This window comes from Rhinolophus sinicus, chromosome 2 (assembly GCF_057876585.1).
Source record: "Rhinolophus sinicus isolate RSI-liver-muscle chromosome 2, RSI-T2T, whole genome shotgun sequence".
NCBI classification, from domain to species: domain Eukaryota; kingdom Metazoa; phylum Chordata; class Mammalia; order Chiroptera; family Rhinolophidae; genus Rhinolophus; species Rhinolophus sinicus.
In genome coordinates this window covers 63575527-63595885 of record NC_142502.1, presented here as the reverse complement: position 1 = coordinate 63595885, position 20359 = coordinate 63575527, and the positions used below count along the sequence as shown (strand labels likewise).

The 20359-nt window shown below is 36.0% G+C and overlaps 1 protein-coding gene across 2 annotated transcripts; it reads right to left on the bottom strand.

The window, feature by feature from the left end:
- Positions 1–1514: 1514 nt before the first annotated feature.
- On the bottom strand, positions 1515–15050 carry CGA (glycoprotein hormones, alpha polypeptide). 2 transcript variants are annotated; one of them, XM_019743236.2, is made up of 4 exons: positions 14933–15050; positions 3533–3639; positions 2311–2495; positions 1515–1861 (listed from the first exon to the last, which is right to left on the bottom strand). In XM_019743236.2, the coding sequence occupies exons 2-4, from the start codon at positions 3630–3632 to the stop codon at positions 1784–1786; spliced, it is 363 nt and encodes a 120-aa protein (XP_019598795.2). In that variant the 5' UTR covers positions 3633–3639; positions 14933–15050; the 3' UTR covers positions 1515–1783. The 2 variants fall into 2 exon arrangements, with proteins under 2 accessions (XP_019598795.2, XP_019598796.2); XM_019743237.3 differs by lacking the exon at positions 14933–15050 and adding an exon at positions 6454–6633.
- Positions 15051–20359: the final 5309 nt, after the last annotated feature.

The window sequence follows — 20359 nt, the reverse complement described above, 5'->3', positions numbered from 1 at the left end:
ATGCCTCACACATGGTCAGACGGGAGGCAAATATGACCAAGACACTTCACCTTGGTCACCAACCAGGGTTCATTTGGCTGATCTTAATGACCATGGGGATGTCCCTTTCTTCTCTCACCACTCCTTCCATCCCCTCTGTCAAGTGGGATGATCCCAGAGGGACGAGGGTGCTATTAGCAGCTGTCCTCTCCTGCTGAATCCTCCAAACAAGCTCTCAAGACCTGACACATAGTAGATTCTCAATGAATAGCATTTAAATATTTAAATGAACCAATACAGCACCATTATTCTTTCTAATTAAACTGCATTTTCTCAATCTTATCTTCCAGAGAATCCTGCTGTCTGAATCCCTACGATCTAACAATGTGCCAGCACTTACTAGACATTAAATAAATGAACAAGTGAAGTATTGTGCTCATGTGTACTTCAGTGTTTCTTAAAAAGTGTATGCACTCATTGTTTTTATCCTGACACCTAGTGGGTTTACCAATCTTTAAGGAATTGGATTTTCACTCAGAAATGGAATCTTGACAAATTGGTGATGACTGAAATTTTTTCGAAATCCTCATCTGTGACCAGTGTGATTTTTTTCTTCTTCAAATTTCAAGCTCCTTTAGAAGTAGAACTCATGGGTGGCTTTGATCTCTACCACAGCTAATATAATTTAATGGTTAAAATCCATGATCCTCAAAGTAAGGGAAATCTCTGTTTTTAAATACAACTGCTCAACAAATGTAACTTTGAAGCATGGCAGCTTTTAAGCATTAGAATAGAACTAAGTGAAAGTGCATGGTACCTCACCTAGGCTACAGTGAGAGCTCAGTGAGTACTTTGCTCATCGGTTTTCATGCCCATTTAGACCTGAACATAGAATGTAATAGCTGATGCCTCTGGAATTTTGGAGCAATGCCCACTTTTAGTTGAGAACAGCGATATCCTCTTCTGAACCACCATTCAGTTACAATCTGGCTGCCAGGGACTAATGAGATGCACTTTTTTTTCCTTTCCTTTTTTTTTTTTTTGGTAGGCATAAGCCAAGTAGGTAGAAACTTCAGGCTGGAAAGGATTTTCTCTTTCCCAAACCCTAGAGCAGTGTTCTCCAATTCCTTTTTTTTCCTAATTGAAAACTTCTACCAGTAAAAAGTTGGTACATCCCCAATATATGCATAATTCTTTATAAAGTATATACATGCATTATCATACTAATGTATCCGTACTATTATAAAACTCATCAAAATGGGCATTTAAAGGGATTTAAGGGGATGATATAAAAATGGATTAAAACAGAAGTTACATTTTCTTCCCTCACCCCAGTGGATTGTTTTATAACTAGCCCACTGGCTGAAGGATTCACAGCTTGCTCTAGAAGGCTCAGTGGGAATAAGTTTCTCCAGGGTCAGGTCACTGAGTGCCTGTGGCCCCAGCTCACCACCAGCTCACTCCCCTCAATTAATTATATCAAAAGCAACTAGCTTTAAACTTTTAAGAAAAAAAATTAGAATTCAACAATAGAATGGTGATTTAAAAGACTTTATTTCCAGCAGACCCAGCTTTTTATAGTCATGCTAAATGCTGTATTTCATTCCAAATGAAAAGAACTAACTGCTGATTATGCTATAGGATAAAGAGAAAGGCAATAAAGCTGCAGTATAACCTTGAAGCATGTCACAAATGGTATGGTAAGGAAAAGGGGGGTTTCATCTCACAAGGCCATAAACACTGAACAAATTAATTTTCCATTCCAGGAAATCAGCACTCATCATGCCAGCACTCTGCAAAATATTTAAGATTTGTGATAATAACAAGTACTGCAGTGGCATTCCGTGTGGTTTTCCACTTTGGCATTTCCCATTACTGTAGCCTACAAGGTAAGAAAACAATGATAAATAATTGATGATAGATAGATGATAGATAGATAGATAAATAGGTAGGCAAATTTGAAAATTGATAAATAAAATTGTCTGTAGCCAGCTGAACTAAATAGATGCTTGCTATATTTGCATATTCTCCCTTTCTGATATTTTACCCTGAAAAGTGGCATTTGTATTACGATAGAAGCATGCCATTCTCTCTCCCAGTCTGCCCCCCATTACCTCACCCCTGTTCTCTTCATTCTAAATAAATCCAGCCTGTATCCACAAGGTTGCTGGCTGTTTAGATTAAAAGGGGAAATGCAGCCCCTTCCCTGTACAAATGCCCAACAAAGGATGGGTAACTTAATGCCTCTGGTATTAAACCCCATGGGTGTGCTCTGGGGACATTTCTCTGATTGGACTCTTAGAAAGCTTCTGGGTTCCTTTAAGTTCTCACCTTGGTTAATGCTTTGGCCACACAGCATGTAGCTTCTGAGGTGATATTCTTTGGGACCAACATTGTCTTCTTGGACCTAGCTGGAGTGGGATAAGCTCTGGAGAAGCAGCAGCCCATGCATTGATAAATTGGGGCACCCAGCTTGGACAAGTATTTGTTTTCCTTTAGCTTACATTCTGGGCAACCTATCACCAGAAAAGGCAAAGAATAAATAACCCAATATGATTCAAAAAGAAACTATACATTTTTCCTTAGTATGGGATGGTAAATATCCTTTTTTCAATTGGACATAAAATAAATAAATACTTTTGACTATGTGTTAATATTAATACATAATCTCTATTTGTACTGATTAGAGTTATTTTCATGGGAAAATAATTTTTGCAGATATGCATGGGAATCTCAATAGTAGTAGTTTCTCTCTCTCCAAGCATGACTTCTGTATCCCAGTACTAACAGTATGCCTATCGAGAAAACAAAACTTGACAGATGAAAACACCATGAGCATCTGAAAGAAGAATTTTGCCCAAAGGCAAAGTATTTTCCCTTTTAAAATCTGCTATTGTTGTTTTCCCACAGACACTCCAAATATTGACAGAGAACAGTATGTCAGAATTCTGAAAGCTTGGTGAGAGTAGAGAGCCTGATATTAGGGGGGCATCTGCATTTGGGATCTGGGATTAAAATATTACCACTGTTCTAGAGAAAAACCATAACCAATAGTAGCTCATAATTTCATAGCACATGGAATTATATCAGCTACTCTATGAGATTTTCCAAACAATACAGCAAAACAAATCTACTGCATAAGATGATTTTTGTTTTTCTCACTTGTTAACTGATGTGAAAATTCATCTACAAAGGCAATGCTAAAATCCTCTCAAATCTTCTGGGAGAGATGTAAAAAAAAAAAAAAAAAAAAAACTGAGCTAAACTGAACAAGGAGCGTTTTCTGCTTATAAAACTCAGATAAAGAGTAATCAGGAATCTATTTCAGATGAAAATGTACAGGCTGCTATTTAAATAGACATGTAAGATATTTTCACTGTACATTTTTGGAACCTAATTTAATTTTATGTTTACAGGCTCCAAGTGCCTAGATATGTATCCTAGGATTTACCACATTTGAAAAAGAAGTGGATATATAATTAATGGAGTGATTGATGTACATCTAGAAATGTGTGTTTTTCTTATTACTACAAACCCAAGTTTGGTCACACACCCTGCATCATAAATTCTCCATCAGGAAAGGAATGGAGAATATGTAGAAACACAGACAATGTGGCCAGAATGACAGCTGCATGTTTTCTGTAGTAATCCATGGCCCTTCTGCAAAACAGACATGGAAAAACAAGTTACTCTAACGTTGGCTTACCAGGCTTCACAACAACCAGTAATTTTAACATTACTACTAATAGTCCCCAGTGTCTTGCTCCCTCTGCTCCCAGCTCCCAACACACACTAAAGCCGTGTATTAAATAAAAAAAAATAAAAAAAATAAATTTGTCTTTAGAAAGGGGGTAGGAAATTGAATCTTCCCATTTCTCACATCAATCAGTAGAATCGAGCTTAATGATAACAATCAATTCTCTTTTTTAAATATACCACACTGTTAAGAAGCCTCGGTGTTCTTATTGGTAGTTAGTATGGGAGAGGGAGTTGAGGGGGATAGCTCGAGGGATCCTGGTGAAAATGAAACAGTTCTGTATCTTGATTGTGATAGTTGTCACACTAATCTACACATGGGATAAAATCACATAGAACTACCCTCACACACACAATGAAATCTAAATAAGCTCTGTGAGCTGCACCAATGTCCGTTTCCTGGTTTTCACATTGTACTATAGTTATGTAAGAGTGACAATATACTTTTCAAGATTTAACAATCCAGTTCATTTTTCTTTTTTAATTCTTTCGTTTCCTTCCCCTCCTACCTGATACAATAACTCTGTTTTCTCGAGACTACATGCATACTTTGTTAATCTGATTAATCGCCAGAACACTGACTTGAAAGAAACTGTTTCAGCCTTTAGACCTCTGGATGCCGATAACCAGACTTCAACCCCCTTGCAATTTTCCACCAGATGACATACGATTCTCCCCTACGACCGGTGCAAGATATTATCTTGAAGGAAATCAGAACCCCAGGATGCATTTTTTTTTTCAGATATCAGCACACAGGAATCGCTTAATTCCCTTTTTCCTTTGTTCTGCCTCTTCTTATGTACCTATAAAATCTTCTGACCATGCTAGGAATGGGGAAGGTGGCCTTTGAGACAGGAGTCCACCATCTTTCTGGAATGCCGGTATTTTAAATAAACCTCCTTTTTTTTCCACCAACCCTGTCTCTCGATCATTGGCTCATGAGCCACAAGCAGGTGAACCTGAGTTCAGTAACAGTTATGCAAGGTATTATCATTGGGGGAACTGGATAATGGGTACCCAGGACTTCCCTCTACATTTTTTTTTGTTACTTCCTCTAAATCTATAATTATTCAAAACAAAAAGTTTAAAAAAAAGAAGACATTTTAGAATGAGATTTAAATTTGCATGTGAGTCAAAACTTATGGATATTTTTCATGTAGACTGACATAATAAGTCCATGTTTTTGTCAGATGTTTATATCATCCATGCATCTCATAAAAATGATGTGTCAAACAGTAGAACTAACAGTTTATAATACAGAAAAATAGGCCCTCTAAGTATAGGTAAGTCTAAAACATATGTATATCATTATTTCTACCTGATGTATGTACTTATACACAATTATTGGTTTTATCTTCATCTACAATTAACACTGAATAAATATTATTCTAAGTCAGTGGTTCTGAAAGTGTGAGTTGGAGACCCTAAACGTTTTCAGTGGGCCTGAGAAGTCAAAATGATTTTCATGATAATACTAAGATGCTATTTGCCTTTTTCACTCTCATCCTTTCATGAGTGTTCAGAGAAATTTTCTGGAGGCTACATAACATATGTTGCAACAGACTGAAAAAACAAATACATGAGAATGTAGCTATGTTCTGTCAGCCTAGTCTTTTAAAAAATTTTCAAAATAGTAAAACAATGCCACTCTTCTCACCGATTTTTTTGTTTTGTTTTGGAAATTTTCATTTTTATATGTTATTTGTATTAACATGTGATGGATTTTGTTGTTTTCAAATGAATAAATATCTTTAAAGTTTTTCTAACATAATTTCTAAATCAGTAAGCATTGATAAGTATAATTTCATTTAAAAATTATTTGAGCTCTTACATGATTTTTATGGGTGTAAACAGCTTCTGAGACCAAAAAATTGAGAACCACTGCTTAAGTGATATGCAAAGCCAGAAGGAAATTTTCAGAATTGAAAAGTGGTTTTCTTTTTAAATTAGCATCATTTTTGTGCTTTGATGTTGCAGCTCATATATTATGAAAATTCAGCATTATACAGTCAACAATTATATCAGAATTAATTCAGAAACATTTATAATAAGATTGCAGAATATGAGAACATGAAGTCAATGCACATTTTAGAATTTGCTTTATGATAAAGTAAAGAGAAGATTGAAAAAGCAGAACCCAAGTCCCCATTGCTGTAGTTTTCAATGACAGAAACAGCTTCATTTTTATTTATTTTTTTAATGAGACTACACTGAGTAGAAAGGAATTAACTCTCAAATTCTAGGTGTTTTTGAAAACATTTTAATAAATGTTTTTATCATCCTAATCACCTTTAGGTCTTTTTTTTGTTTTGGAATTTGGAAGATAAACATTATGAACCAGAGCAGGAAAAATAATTATGTTCAGCTGGGATTTATGCTATTTTGCAAAATATGCTCAATCTAAATCAGATTTGCTTATCTCAGCCTCTTGGTATTCCAAGTGAGTATCCTGCAGACATCAGAGACTCTATACATCCAACCACACAGTGCACCTCCAACATCCACTCAACATGCCATTAGCTTCTGTCACCTGCCACATCAGAATCACAAGTCCAAACAAACGTGTTTTCACAACTTGGCCTGTAGGGCCTTCCTCCCCCTTCTCAGCTCATCTACCTCAGCATCCTTTAAGGAGCTACCCAGCTGCCAGATTCACTGTAAAGTTTTCACCCAACCCCAAAGCCAAAATAAATAATTCTCTCCACTGTCTTCACCTACCTTAGAGGAAGTTCCACAGTCTGTCCTGAACTCTAGCCAGTTATGGGCATGCTCGTCTCTCCATCCGTGTGAAAGCTTCGTAAAGGTAGAAACTATGCCCCTCTAATGCACCACCACCCTAGCACAAAGCCTTGCACAGAGTAGACACAATTATGTTGCATTGGGACTTTAGAACAGTAATAATAATACCAATTAAAAGTTGCTAATGTAGAGTTGTCGTTCATTCTAAGGAACAAGATAACTCTTAAATGGTAACTTAAAATAAATGTTTAACGAAATGAAATATTTTTAGGAAAATTCATTAGAGACAGTATATTCTCACTTAGCTACATAATTTATAGCTGGCTAATATGTGAATCTATAAGTGTTAAAAATACCACAGGTAGGAGCCATTTTATGCTAAGATATAAAAGTCATAAGAATTCAAAAGACGGCATTAATAAAAAAATATACGAAAGCTTCAGGGTTTAAATTGGGTGTCTCTTAGTTTATATCAAATTATATATGTCCACAAATTTATATTCTTAATATAAAATGACTCTGTGAGGAAAAGATAGCATTCTTAAAAGTATAAAAGAATGATTGCCATAATTTACTATTATTATTATTTAACATGGTTGCATATTTTTATTATGATTATATATAATTTATGTATTAAATGATTTATAAAATCAGGAAACTCTACCAGTGTACCATACTATCCGTGTGTGTGTGCCTGTGTGTGTGTGCGCCTGTGTGTGTGTGTGTGTGTATGTGTGTATGTGTGAGATAGCATCTCAGGAATGCTATCTTTTCCTGACAGTCATATTATATTAAGAATATAAATTTCTAGATATATATATTTTGATATAAACTAAGAGACACTCAATTTAAACCCTGAAGCTTATATATATATATATATATATATATATATATATATATATATATATATACACACACACATCTATATATAATTCTAGTTGACATTCAATATTATTCTACATCAGCTTCAGGTGTACAGCAGTGATCAGGCATCTACACAATCTATGGAGTGATCCCTCCAGCTAAGTCCAGTGCCCCTCTGGCACACTACGTAATCATGCAACATTATTGATTATATTGTCCATACTGTATTTCACATCCCCGTGATTATTTTGTGACTACCAATTTGTACTTTCTAATCCCTTCACCTTCTCCCCTATTCCCCAACCCCCTCCCATCTAGCAACCATCAGTTTTTTTCTCTGTATCTCTGTGTCTATTTGTTTTGTTTACTTGTTTATTCTGTTCTTCAGATTCCACTTATAAGTGAGATCATATAGTATTTGTCTTTCTCAGTCTGACTTATTTCACTTAGCATAATATTCTCTAGGTCCACCCTTGTTGTTGCAAATGGTAAGATTGCATTCTTTTTATGGCAGAGTAAAAATAATACTCCATTGTATAAATGTACCATGATTTCTTTATCCATAGATATACTACTTTTTGATGTTGGAGTGGCAAAATCATACCGTAGAAGGAATGTAGGCTGAGAGATATTTGTGTGGCCATCTTTGAGAAATACAATCTACCATAGCAGTGAAAACTTAGGGTCAATGAACAAGGGGGCTTCCCTTTGTATCTCCTTTGCTCTGTTTTTATCACAGAAAAAAATCCTTGTAAAGTAATGTTCGAGGATTGAGAAATCTATAATCCCTGCGTGTTTATCCTATTATTGAAAGATTTCAAGGAAAATTAAATGTTTTCTATATATCATATATATGGGTAAATGTGGATATGTATATGTGGTATACATATGTTTATATATGTACGTGTGCATACACATATTTGTATAGGTACATATATGTAAAAATTGCTCCAAGAATATGACAAGTATTCATTACAATGTGACATCTTGCTCTTCAGTTACAATGATGCTGCCATTCCTCCCCCACTGACCGAGAGTGAGGTTTTCGGTTTTCCTAATGGTGTGATAGACGGTGTGACTCATCCATATTCTTCACACCACGAAGCCCAACTGACTCATAGCACATTTTTGAGATGACTAACTAGGATTAGAGGCATAATTCTTTGTTAACAAAACAGATTAAATCTAACTGACTTATAGAGGGTTAACCTAAAACTTCACCTCATTAGCCCATCTAATCCAGCAAACCGCTAAGGAGAGGAAAAGTAAGCTGCCTTCAGAGAATAATTAATGAAAAGAAACCTTGGAAAGTAAAGCCTTTAATCTCCAGCACACTGTCTGGCATGAGATAGATACTCAGTAATTGTTTGTTAAACAGAAAAGAGGCCTGTAAATTTTAGCATCTTGCCTGGTCCAGAGAAGATAGCAATAGTCAGCCTTGATGAAAGATTTAAAGACGAAAAGTCACAAGGAAAGTAGAATGTCCGGAATCCTTCATCCCACCACCTCACACAGAGTGGGCTCACCTCTACCTCCCACCAAGTGACCACCTGTATCTCCAGGTGGACAAATTTGAAGAGTCTGGGGTCACTGGTCCGCTGGAGAGGCCGTGGCTACTAGGTGCAGTAAGTGGGATTTTCCAGCAAGGAGTGTCTTCATCATGCTCCAGCCCTCGACCTCAGTAAGCTTCCGGGTTCCCAGTTCTTCCAAGTAGACCTTCCAATATTGCTCTGAGGTATAGAGTGCCCTTGAGCTCTATTAACACATTCACTGATAGCTTTCTCCAAAGATAGTGAGTGACAAGGGGTGGCTGAGAGATTGGGGGGAGGGACAAGGACATCCTGGCTAACACGCCCACAATCTGTCTCCAGTCCCCTCATCCATTCTTTGATCTAGAGAATTAATGTTTTCTCTAGCTCATAAGAAGATGAGTTTTGGATAATTTGATAGGCGTTCAATGTTGCTAAGTGCAAATTTTAACATCCAAATCAAACACTTGGAAGATTTAAAGACTTTGAGTAAGTACCTGCTATATGTCAGGCGGTGTGCCAAGTACAGGCAACACAAATATGAATAAGTGACCTGCTATCTGACCCAGATACAAAGGCAAATGCCTATGAGTTAGAGTGAGGAATGCTGTAAGAGAAGCATTTGTAGAGATTGAGATCTTTGGTCGACGGGGCATATGAGAACGGAGAGATGAAAAACTAATGAGAATAAAGAACACATGCTTGATGGAAAAAGAAGCATGACAATAGTAAACATATATTTTAAGGTGTTGATATTTGTGCAGGAGTTTCATGTATTCAATAGTCCTCATAATTTCCCCATCAAGTAGAGGTGGCAAATAGTTTGTCCCCAGAGTGTCCCAGTATCTAGAGGAAAAGAAAGCCAAGTACAGTCACAGTTCAGCAGCAGTATTTGGGATGGGATTTATGTTTATCCATCACTTAACAGTGGTTTGTGCCTTCACAAAATTTTAAAAGGGAGCCAACTTGTTTTCCAGATGAAATGGAGAGAAAAGAAAAAGGGGTTCCAGAGACAAGAGAAATATACAGCATCGCTTATACAGCTATGCTTTTAAAAACAGGGGTTTACATAAAGAAGAATAGAACAAAAAAGATGACCTTAAAATATTTACTTTAAAAATAAATAAAAAGAGCAGGCAGTATCTAGAAGAAAATTGAAGGACTCACAGAATTATAAAAATGATTTTAATTCCTATATGACCATTCTTATAATAAACATATTTTGAGAAATTTCTTAATTGACTAAATTTAAGGGGCTTTTAATAAGGTGTACATGTTCTACCTTACTCGTTATTTAAAGGCACTTCACAATGTTAACATAATTATGTTTTCAAATCTTGGTTTTTCCATTACCTTTCTGGTTTTTCTAGCACATCAGCACTTTTTAAGTTGTCAGCACACTAAATCAGTGTGTGCTGATAGGACAAATTCTACACACACCATGAAATTCTGTTTTAAATTCAAAATTCAAATGTTTGTTTTTAAAAAATACCCAATTTTAAAGTTACCATTATTGCAGTAAGAAATGTTATAAGGAATAGAACATTGGATAGTGTCAATTTATCAGTCAGAAAAGTAAAACATCCAAAGGCCAGAAAAGTTTTATATGGAGCATTATTATAGTAATATAAGAATCTTTCTTGCAACTTTTAAAATTTGTGCATTATATTTTGTTGTGTTTGTTTGAGTTATTTTCATGCAATATCAGACATACCAAGTCTCATTCCCATTTAAAAACACTAAAGCATAAAAACATATTCAATTTTCCTTGAAGTCTTTCAATAATAGCATAGACAGGTGGGGATTATACATTTCTCAATCCTGGAACGTTACTTTATAAGGGATTTTTTTCTGTGATAAAAACAGAGCATAGGAACTACAAAGGGAAACCCCTTTATTGTTTATTGCCCCTAAGTTTTCACTGTTATGGCAGATTGTATTTCTCAAAGATGGCCACACAAATATCTCTCAGCCTACATTCCTTCTACAGTATGACTTTGCCACTCCAACGTCAAAAATTGGTGCATCTATCTTTGTACCCCATTTGATGTAGGTGGGCCCTCTGACTACTTAGACCAATCGAATATGGCAGGACAAACACTGGACCAGTTGTGGATGTATCACTGCACTGACTTGGCAGTCCCTGCTTCCTGCCTTTTAGAAGCCAGTTGCCATGCAAGAAGTGCTACTACAATGAAATCACCATAGGATAATAAGATCAAACCACGTGGAGAGGCCCTGGAGGATGAGATGCCACACGGAGAGAGAGAAAGGGGCCACGATGTAATAAGTGAGAAAACCATCTTGGATGACCAGTCCAGCTAAGCTTCAGACCACTCCAGCCCCAGCCCCTATATGATCACAAATGCATGAGAAATCCATGTTAAGAAATGCCCAGCTGAGCCCATTCCACTTACAGGACCTTCAGAGATAATAATAACTTGTTTTACCCAATAAGTTTTTGAGTTTGTTGCACAGCAATACGTTGGAACAGCTGTTCTCTCTTGTACCAAAAATTTCTCCTCTGAAATCTGATATATGGGACCCCAATCTTGTCTCTCTGCCTTCTCCTGGTATTTTTCCTCTGTAGGGTATTAGTTATATAACACATATTCAGTTCATCTATTAGGGAAAATGCAATAAAGTGTGAAAAAATTTTGGTGTTAGCATTGTACACAGTATCTGCAATACTGGATTTGATAATAATAATAACATACTTTAAAAATTGGTGGAAGAAATATTAATAATTTAAGATATGCAGATGACATCATCGTACTGGCAGAAAGTAACAATAATTTGAAATGACTTCTGATGAAAGAGAAAGAAGTGCCAAAGCAGGACTGCATATGAACATCTAGAAGACAAAAATCATGACTACAGAAGAAATACACAACTTTAATATAGGCAGTGAAGACGTTGGAATTGATAAAAATTTAGCTTACCTTGGTTCAATCATCAATTCCAATGGAGACTGCAGCCAAGAAATCAAGAGAAGGCTGAGACTCAGAAGGGCAGCAATGAAAGAATTAGGAAAGATCACCAAGATTAAAGATGTGTCATTAGAGACCAAGGATAAAATCATCCATGCCCTCAGATTCTCAATTACTATTTACAGATGTGAATGCTGGACAGTGAAGAAGGCTGATAGGAAAAAAAATTATTTATTTGAAATATGTTGTTGGAGGAGAGCTCTATGGATGACCTAGGTCTCCAGAAAGATGAGTAAGTGGGTGCCAGAGCAAATCAAGCCTGGAACATTCCTGAAGGCAAAAGTGGCAAAAGTAGGAAATTATCGTACTTTAAGCACATCATGAGAAGGCAGGGTTCTTTGGAAAAGACAATAATGCTGGGGAAATTAGAAGGCAGCAGGAAAAGAGGAAGACCTAACATGAGATGGACTGACTCCATAAAAGAAGCCATACACATGAGTCCACAGGAGCAGAGCAGGGCTGTTGAATACAGGACACTGTGGACGTCTCTCATTCATAGTCACCTGGAGTCAGAGCTGACTCAATGGCATGTAAGACACACATAACATACTTTAACATAACTTCTACCATTAATTGAGCATTTGTGTGTGCTGGATACTCTTTGGGGCACCTTGAACACATAAATATATTCAAAACTCATGACTACTCTGTGAGGTATTGTTCTCATTTTGGCAGATAAAGAAATTAAAGAGGTGAAGTAACATATATAAAGTCATGAATTTTGTCACTGGCAGAGCACAGATTTTAGAACGTGTCTTTACAATTCCAAACTCCAAGCTTTGAACCACACTCCGCTATACTGCCTTCTAATCTTTATTTTTTTTACAATGAAGTTCTTAATTGATTTTTTTCAGATGGCATATCCCTACATAAGATACTGGCATCTTTTTTAAGAGCTACATTATGTGTCAGTTTAAATATAACTTGCCCATGTAATTTTTTATTTTACATATTTGTCTGATTTCATTTTCCTCAAAACAACCCTAAGAAAGCCATTTCATTTGGATAAAGAGGCATTTTATAAATGATTAAATTATGAGAACTAGTATCTGGTAGAGTGGGAAAAAGGGGAGAATTCTTTCACATACAGTCCTTGTTTGATTCTCTTTACACTTCTAAGAGAAAAGGCATTATTATGGCACCTATTTTATAGACTAGAAAAACTACATTTGAGACTAACCAACCAAAGGCACCTGGAATGGAATCTGACCCTAAGCTAGTGCCTTCCACCTATTCCACCCCTATAGCCTAGAAGAACACAGTTCATCCATGTCCTTCTTTAGGACATTGATTCACACACGAATCATGCTGTATTATTGTCTTTGCTAATTCAATTCTTAGTATTGCCCTTCATTCCACTCCCAGTTCAACCTAAGCCTCTCTCTCTCCCTCTCTCCCTCCCCCCCACACTTTCCCCACCCAGTGTATTAAGGATGCTAGAGCCTTTCTATAATGTTATCTGAGTCTGATAAACCAAAGATTACTGATTATTTTGTGCAACATTACAGTGAGTAATACTGAAATGTTACACACCAAAACCAGAATTTGCAAGGGTCGTAAGTCGATAGCAAACTACTCCAGGATTCATAATCTATAAAAATGAGACTTTGGTGCTATGGGTCATGCTGTTCTCAATGGAACTATTAATCAATTCCTGTACATTTTCTCTTCATGAGAACAGATTATCTTGGTCTACTTTCGAATAAGATGCCCATTACCTTCTAGTTATACTATTTCTATTTCCCAGCTTTCACTTTGAGTTTTCATGTAAATGTGAGTCCCACATTACAAAGAAATGTACGATGAAACTGAGAATCTGTTCTGGAACATAATCAATTGCTTTTCTAACATTGTTCACTTGTTACCTTTTTCATCAGGAAATGCTAAGAAACATTTCCTCAAAATTTCAACAACTCTATTACTCAAAATTTCAACAACTCTATTACTGCAAAAAATTTAAATCAAAACCAAAGTTAAAGTGAAATGAAAATGCATAAACTTTTCATAAATGGTGATTGTTCTTATTTTTTTAAAATAATTCAAGACAATAGCAAAGTATTATAATGCCATTTGGGTGACATATTTTGAGTAACTGAATTGGTGTTAAGTCAAATAAATATTGAACAGACATCTTAAGAAGCTTAAAAATAGTCCTCTGTTCTAATGTAAAACATCTTACTTTTGAGTGGGGGAAGGATTGTGGAGCTTAGGAAACAAAAGTTCCTATGAAGAGGAAATGGAGCTTCTGTATTCCAAGGGACTATCATAGTGTCAGCCCATAATTCTTCCACGTGCTTAAGTCCTGTTCCTCAACACTAATCAGCAGAGACAAAAGAGCCCTTTTCTTGTCTCTATTTTCCAACCAGCTGCCATTTCAACACCCATTGATGCAACTATAACTAAAGTTAGCAAAAGTTTCCTGAAAATCTCATTGGAACAAACTAATTAGACTTGGGCATGTGATTTAGAATTGTAAGGTCATCAGTAACAGTTGGAGAAATACTACTGACTCTTATTTTTGTAGTATTTTATGAAAGATGAAAATGGAAATAATGTTGTTCAAGAGATTTCGTGTTACTACTCAAGTCTACACAAGAACATCCATTCTAAAGCTATCAGGAACTATGGTCACTCAGCTGAAGAGGTGAGCTGGTTTATCGGTGGGCAGCTGGAAGATACAGTTATGCATCATTTGAAAACTGATGATAAAACAATATCAGCAACTTACATAAGGTCTACTCACCCTCTACCTGACCCCTAGAAGCCACTCATAAGAATGTCTTTCAAATGACATCCAATATTTCTTGAGGAAAATCAAGATACTGGCACGCACTCATGCATCTCAGCAGGAGACGATTGGTTTCTGGCTTCTATTAGATAACATCTTACTTAGCCTGTGATCACAGACCACAATTTTACAGACTGCCTCCCAATTCAGTCATGAGTGTGCTGAAAAGAGAATATGTAAATGCCTGTCCCTCTTCTTGCTAAGGTTTATGCACAGCTCCCCCATATTCTCAAATATTTTACTGTTCCCTCAATTAAAATCCCCCAAATTGTTTCATTTTATATTACCTTCCTCTGGACTTTTTGCAGGATGTGTTCAGAGCAGTTGATTGTGGATCTGAAGAGGGATTTTAGCTTTGTCTTGTGATTTCTCAGTGACTGCAGTTAGTAAAGTGCTCACCTGCTTTTATACCAGCAGAGTAATAAAAACTGCACGTTCCCACCTGCACCTAAGCCCAGGGATCAACAGTAAATTCCATCCAATGATTGAATGGTACTTCGTGTAATTACCATGACATCAATTTGATCTTATCTTGTTTCAACCCTTAGATCATTTTTTGTTTTGAGCCATTTTCAGGCGGTGATGACCGCAAGGTCAGCCTATGAAACTAGAGTATGCTGTCATTTTCTACGTAATTCTATCAAGACTTAACACACAACATCCTGAAAGTTGACACTTTCCTATAAACAAGACCCTGTGAGTATCACATTTAATTAGCTAAATACCTGATGTTTACCTAAAACAGGAGAAGAGCTGTAAATTTCGGGTAATAGATACAGAGTATTGCCAGGCTTACAACATTATTCCAGTAGGAAACAGAAAAATAAGCACACGCCTATTTAGACTTTTCTAAAATTAAATGTATTTAATAAGGATGCAGGGAGAAAATATGAGGCAATTCTGAGAAGGACTGATTGGATCTCAATATTTGTGCCTTTTTATTCTCTCATTTCACTTTCATAAAGCGCAGTTTCTTTCTAAACAAAAAATACACACGTCACGGCTTGCCAGCGGTGGGACACTTAACTCCAAGATTCCCAATACAGTGTCTCTCTAAAACCTAGCCAGCGCCTCAGGCTATGGCTGCGGCTGCTTTTACCCACACAAAGCTTATGATCCCCAAAAGGTTCCTGGCTTCATCTGCTCTGCTCAGTGTCAGTTCTATAGGGACAAGCTTAGATACAAACTACCAACAATTTCTCCAAGGGAAAGTTGAGAAGATTCTTGTGATACAAAATCAACTCTTGTTTAATACAAAGAAACTGACCCAAAAAAGCAAAGTTTTCTGTGACTTATTATCTGTGATAAATTCATTTGTTTCAGTTCTTACACCTTTTCAGATTTCCATTACCTCCTTCCGATGGCTTCTCCTAGTATCTACTCTATCCATTCACCATTTCCTGGTGACAATTGATGTCACCATTATTCATGAATTTCTACCATTTAAATCTCAAAGGACTGGCAGTACACAGAGGGTGCCAAAAATGTATACACATTTTAAGAAAAGAAAACTGTATTAAAATTGTAATAATATATACGGATAACAAAAGGTGAATACAAGTCACATTTGACATCTGCAATTACAAGAGGTGCTCAACATGGTTATCATTAGCATGCAGACACTTCTGATTACAGTGAACTACCATAATGCTTGAGCAACATTGACCAAAGTGTCCACTTGTATACATTTTTTTGTCACCCCCGGTATTTTCAAAGTAGCAGATTTGTGTTGGAAATATGGAGCCTTCATAGTTTCAAGGGAAGGACACCTTTCAAGTCTTATAGAAAAATTCCTTTTCTTTCCCTCCCTTGCATTAAGGCATTTCACTCTCCTTTATTCTATTACTCATATCTTCCCTCCATTTGTCTTTCTTTCAATCCTTTTTTCTTTTCTATCTGGATGATTAAGTAGAAATGATGTTTCTTGTGTGCTGTTATTAAATTATTTTCACTTGGTTTATGATTTAGTAATTGGCTTTATTTTTATTTCATATGTTTCTATATAAGAATTAGGAATACTGGGGATTCATATGAACCCTTCTATAGCACTTTTAAAGTTACAATGTTTTTGTATTCTTTTTAATAAACATGATGTGGCAAAATAAATTACACAAAAGTTGTCAAAACAGTTTCTTCCACACATGACCTCTCCCCCTCAGTAAACCCCCAATTTCCCTATTTTGGGGGTGATGTTTCTATTTCTTATATGTTTCCTCATATATCCTATGTATGCAAATATGTAAGTAAATTATACATGACTCCCCACCCCCATTCAAATTCGCCTTAAAATGATGAACAGAATACAAAAATTGGAGGAAACTGCATTTGTGCTCATAGTTCAGAGAAATTTCTCTCTGTTAATATAGTATAAATTATACTTCTCTATACTTTCTAAAATGGCATATATTACTTTTAATTATAATTGGGGAACTTAATTTTTAGTTAATTGGGGACATAAAATTTTTAATTTTAATTGAGTAAAGTACTATTACCAAAAATGTTTTTAAGTCTCAGTATGTTATGTTGCTGCTTTCATGTATTTTTGACAGTTTAATCTCACAACTAATAGCTCTATTTTCCCCCATCTTGAATAACTGGTAGAGCTGGTGTGTGAGAGATCCAAAACACACCTCGTTCATTTACAGTTACCTCCTAGATGCTATAATTTGGAGTACCCATTGCCAAGAAGGTAGACTGGCTGAAGACACTGGGATGACAGGGCAAATAATCACACAGAGGGTGTGTCAGGGACATATTTGCATAGCAGTATGACACACTGAAGTACAGGCTATACTAACTGCACGAATTTTTCCTAATAAAGTTTTGCCATTTACGCACTGAATTTTTTTCAAAAAAAACACCTTTGTAAATGTTTTATATGCTTACTTGATTTGTTTTCTCAAACATAATTTGATTTTTCTAATCATAAAGTATGATTCGCACAAACATTATGCTGTAATCAGAACAGCTGAAGTATGTAAAATCTGTGCTTTTTTTAAGTAGCTTTTTCTTCAGTAATTTCAATGATATATTACATGATTTTAAAATTTTAAGCAATACAAGAGCATATACAATGAAAAATAAGTCTTCCTACTACCCCAAAATCTTTGCTCCAATTCCCAAAGGTAATCATTTTTAACAATTTCTTAATGTTTCCAGAAATTTTCTATAAATATATATACACACATTTTCTGGGGTTTTGTTGTACACAAAGAGAAACATAATACACGCAGTAATACCCTGCCCTCTTGTTTCTTTTTAAACCTAATAATGTATCTGACTGGTTTTTCTTCCATATTCAAATATGCAGATCCAACCAGACTTTTTAAATAGTATAAAGTATTGTGGATCATTAATTATTTAACCAGCCCTCTATTAATGATCATTTGCATCATTTCCAGTTTTTTTGCTATTACAAACAATGCTATAACGATCATCCTTTTCCTGGTTACATGTATAATTATAGTTCTAGGGTACATTTTCAGAAGTGGAATTGCCGGATCAAAGCATGTATTTTACACTTGTATAAAGACTGCTCAAGTGCTCTTCTCCACCCCTCCTCAAAACTGATGTCATGAAATATATTGTGTGAAATAGATGAAAAATAGTATCTTATTTTCATTTGCATTTACATAATTTTGTGCAGGGTTAAACATCATTTCATAAATGGTCATTTGTACATTATTTTTCTGTGAAATGCCTGTTCAAAAATCTTTCTCACATTTTTAATTTTATCTTTAATTTTAAGCCTGATTTTTTATTCTTTTGTATTTTTACCATACAATAGTTTTTATATAGTCAAATATGTCTCTTTAGGTTTTAGACTTGTTAGTTTTATGCAATGCCAAGATACTAAAACGAAGTATGCATATTTTATTCTAGAATATATACAGCTTTATTTATTTTCAGTTTAGATCTTTAATTCATGTGTAATTTATTTGGGGGTGAGGAGTGAAGTAGAAATCCAGCTTCTTTTTAAATCTAAATGGCAAGTCAGTTATTATAACACCATGTAGAGAATAATCAATTATTTTTTCTTCACTAATTTGAAATGCTCCTAAATTCACAAATATTTTGAGGTCTAGTTTTAGGTTCTCTATTATGATTCATATTAATAAATATGTTCACTAAATGGTAATCAATGTTTTATATTTGTTAAGATCATTAAGTATTAGATTTATCTAGTGACTATCTACCAAGTATAGTAACCAAAGTGCATTATCAAAGAGAAATTAGACATATAATCACATCTTTAAGTTGCTAACAATATGGTCGCTATAAATTAGAAGTATTAGGATTTTCCCTCAACATTATCTTTGACTTTTCACGAAGCTAAGACAAAACCCTGATTTCCTAACCTCCACTCAACTCTTTAATGCTGTGTAGCTATGTTTCTTGTAGTATGTCCCATGTTTCATCTAAGTCAGGATTACCAGGCTGTTTGTTTAAAATACAGATGTCTAGGTCCCATCTGGGACCTAGTGGGCCTGTTACCGTAGGCAGAAAGGACAGGGCTGTGGGGAGAGGGGAAAGAAGAGAAGGAGGAAGTAAGGGAAAACAAAGAAGGGAGGCGATGAGATCATTCTTAAGAAAAGATGCAGCTACCAGACCAGCCAGATCTACTTCGGTGGCCAAGAGCAGATCCAGCACACCATCTTGCCCCTGAAGTTCGTGAACTTTAACTAATTGTAATGGATTATAATATTATTAGCATTACAGGGAAGGAAAATCTCTACCCCCTGTATCGCCATGACAATTCCGACAAGGGCCAAATAAGGACCAAAAAAATCCCTCCTCCCAATGGGAAGTAGTGGTCAGCAAAGACCCGCCTGGGAATGCCAATCATGCCACTCCTAAGTCTTGAATATTTCACACCCTCATTTCGAAAATAATAAATTCCCAAGCCCCAACCCTCTTCAGCGCAGTGGCTATTCTCCTAGACTGCCCCCTCCCACCACTCTGGGAGTGCACTGTCCTATCCTTTCAGTAAATTCACTGCTTGCTCAAGTTATTCAGGGCGCCTTTAAATTCTTTCCTGCAGCGTAACCAAGATCCTGTCCTTCAGCAACAGATCAAAATCTCTGTCAGTTGAGCAGAGAAATTTGCATTTTATATACCAAAACTTGAGAAGCATGACTGTACAGCATTGTTCAGTAAACCAGAAATGTAGTTAAGGAGCAATATGGTGTGTTTTCATCTTCAGCTGCCTCTGTAGCACAACTAAATTGAAAATGGTAAAGTCATTTGTTCAGCTATGTGAGCCTCCACTCTGCACAAACAACTAAAACTCCCAGCAATGGGAATCTATGATAAAGATAGCCCGAAGCACCAAACAACTATGCGTGGTCACAGACACAAAAACAGACACAAACAGTTTCTTGGTTGAGATAAGGTTTGTAATCAGCAGCCGCAGGTAGGGTGACTGACAGTCTGAAAGAACATCCTGAGACGTGATGTCTAACACACAGGGCGGCAACAAAATCTCTCTAGAATTGATGGACAAGAAGCAGGCCAACTTGACACATGCAAATCAGCCAAGAATATTCACTACTAACTATTTCAGCCAAAACAATGTGGCCTAATCAATAATGCAAACATCCTTTTTTTTCAGGTTAACAACCTCTGTCACTTGAACCCTGAGAGAGAGAAAGAAACTGCTGGTACAATTATTCGTAATCTTCCTCTAGTATGAAATGTCAATAGACAGGCAAATA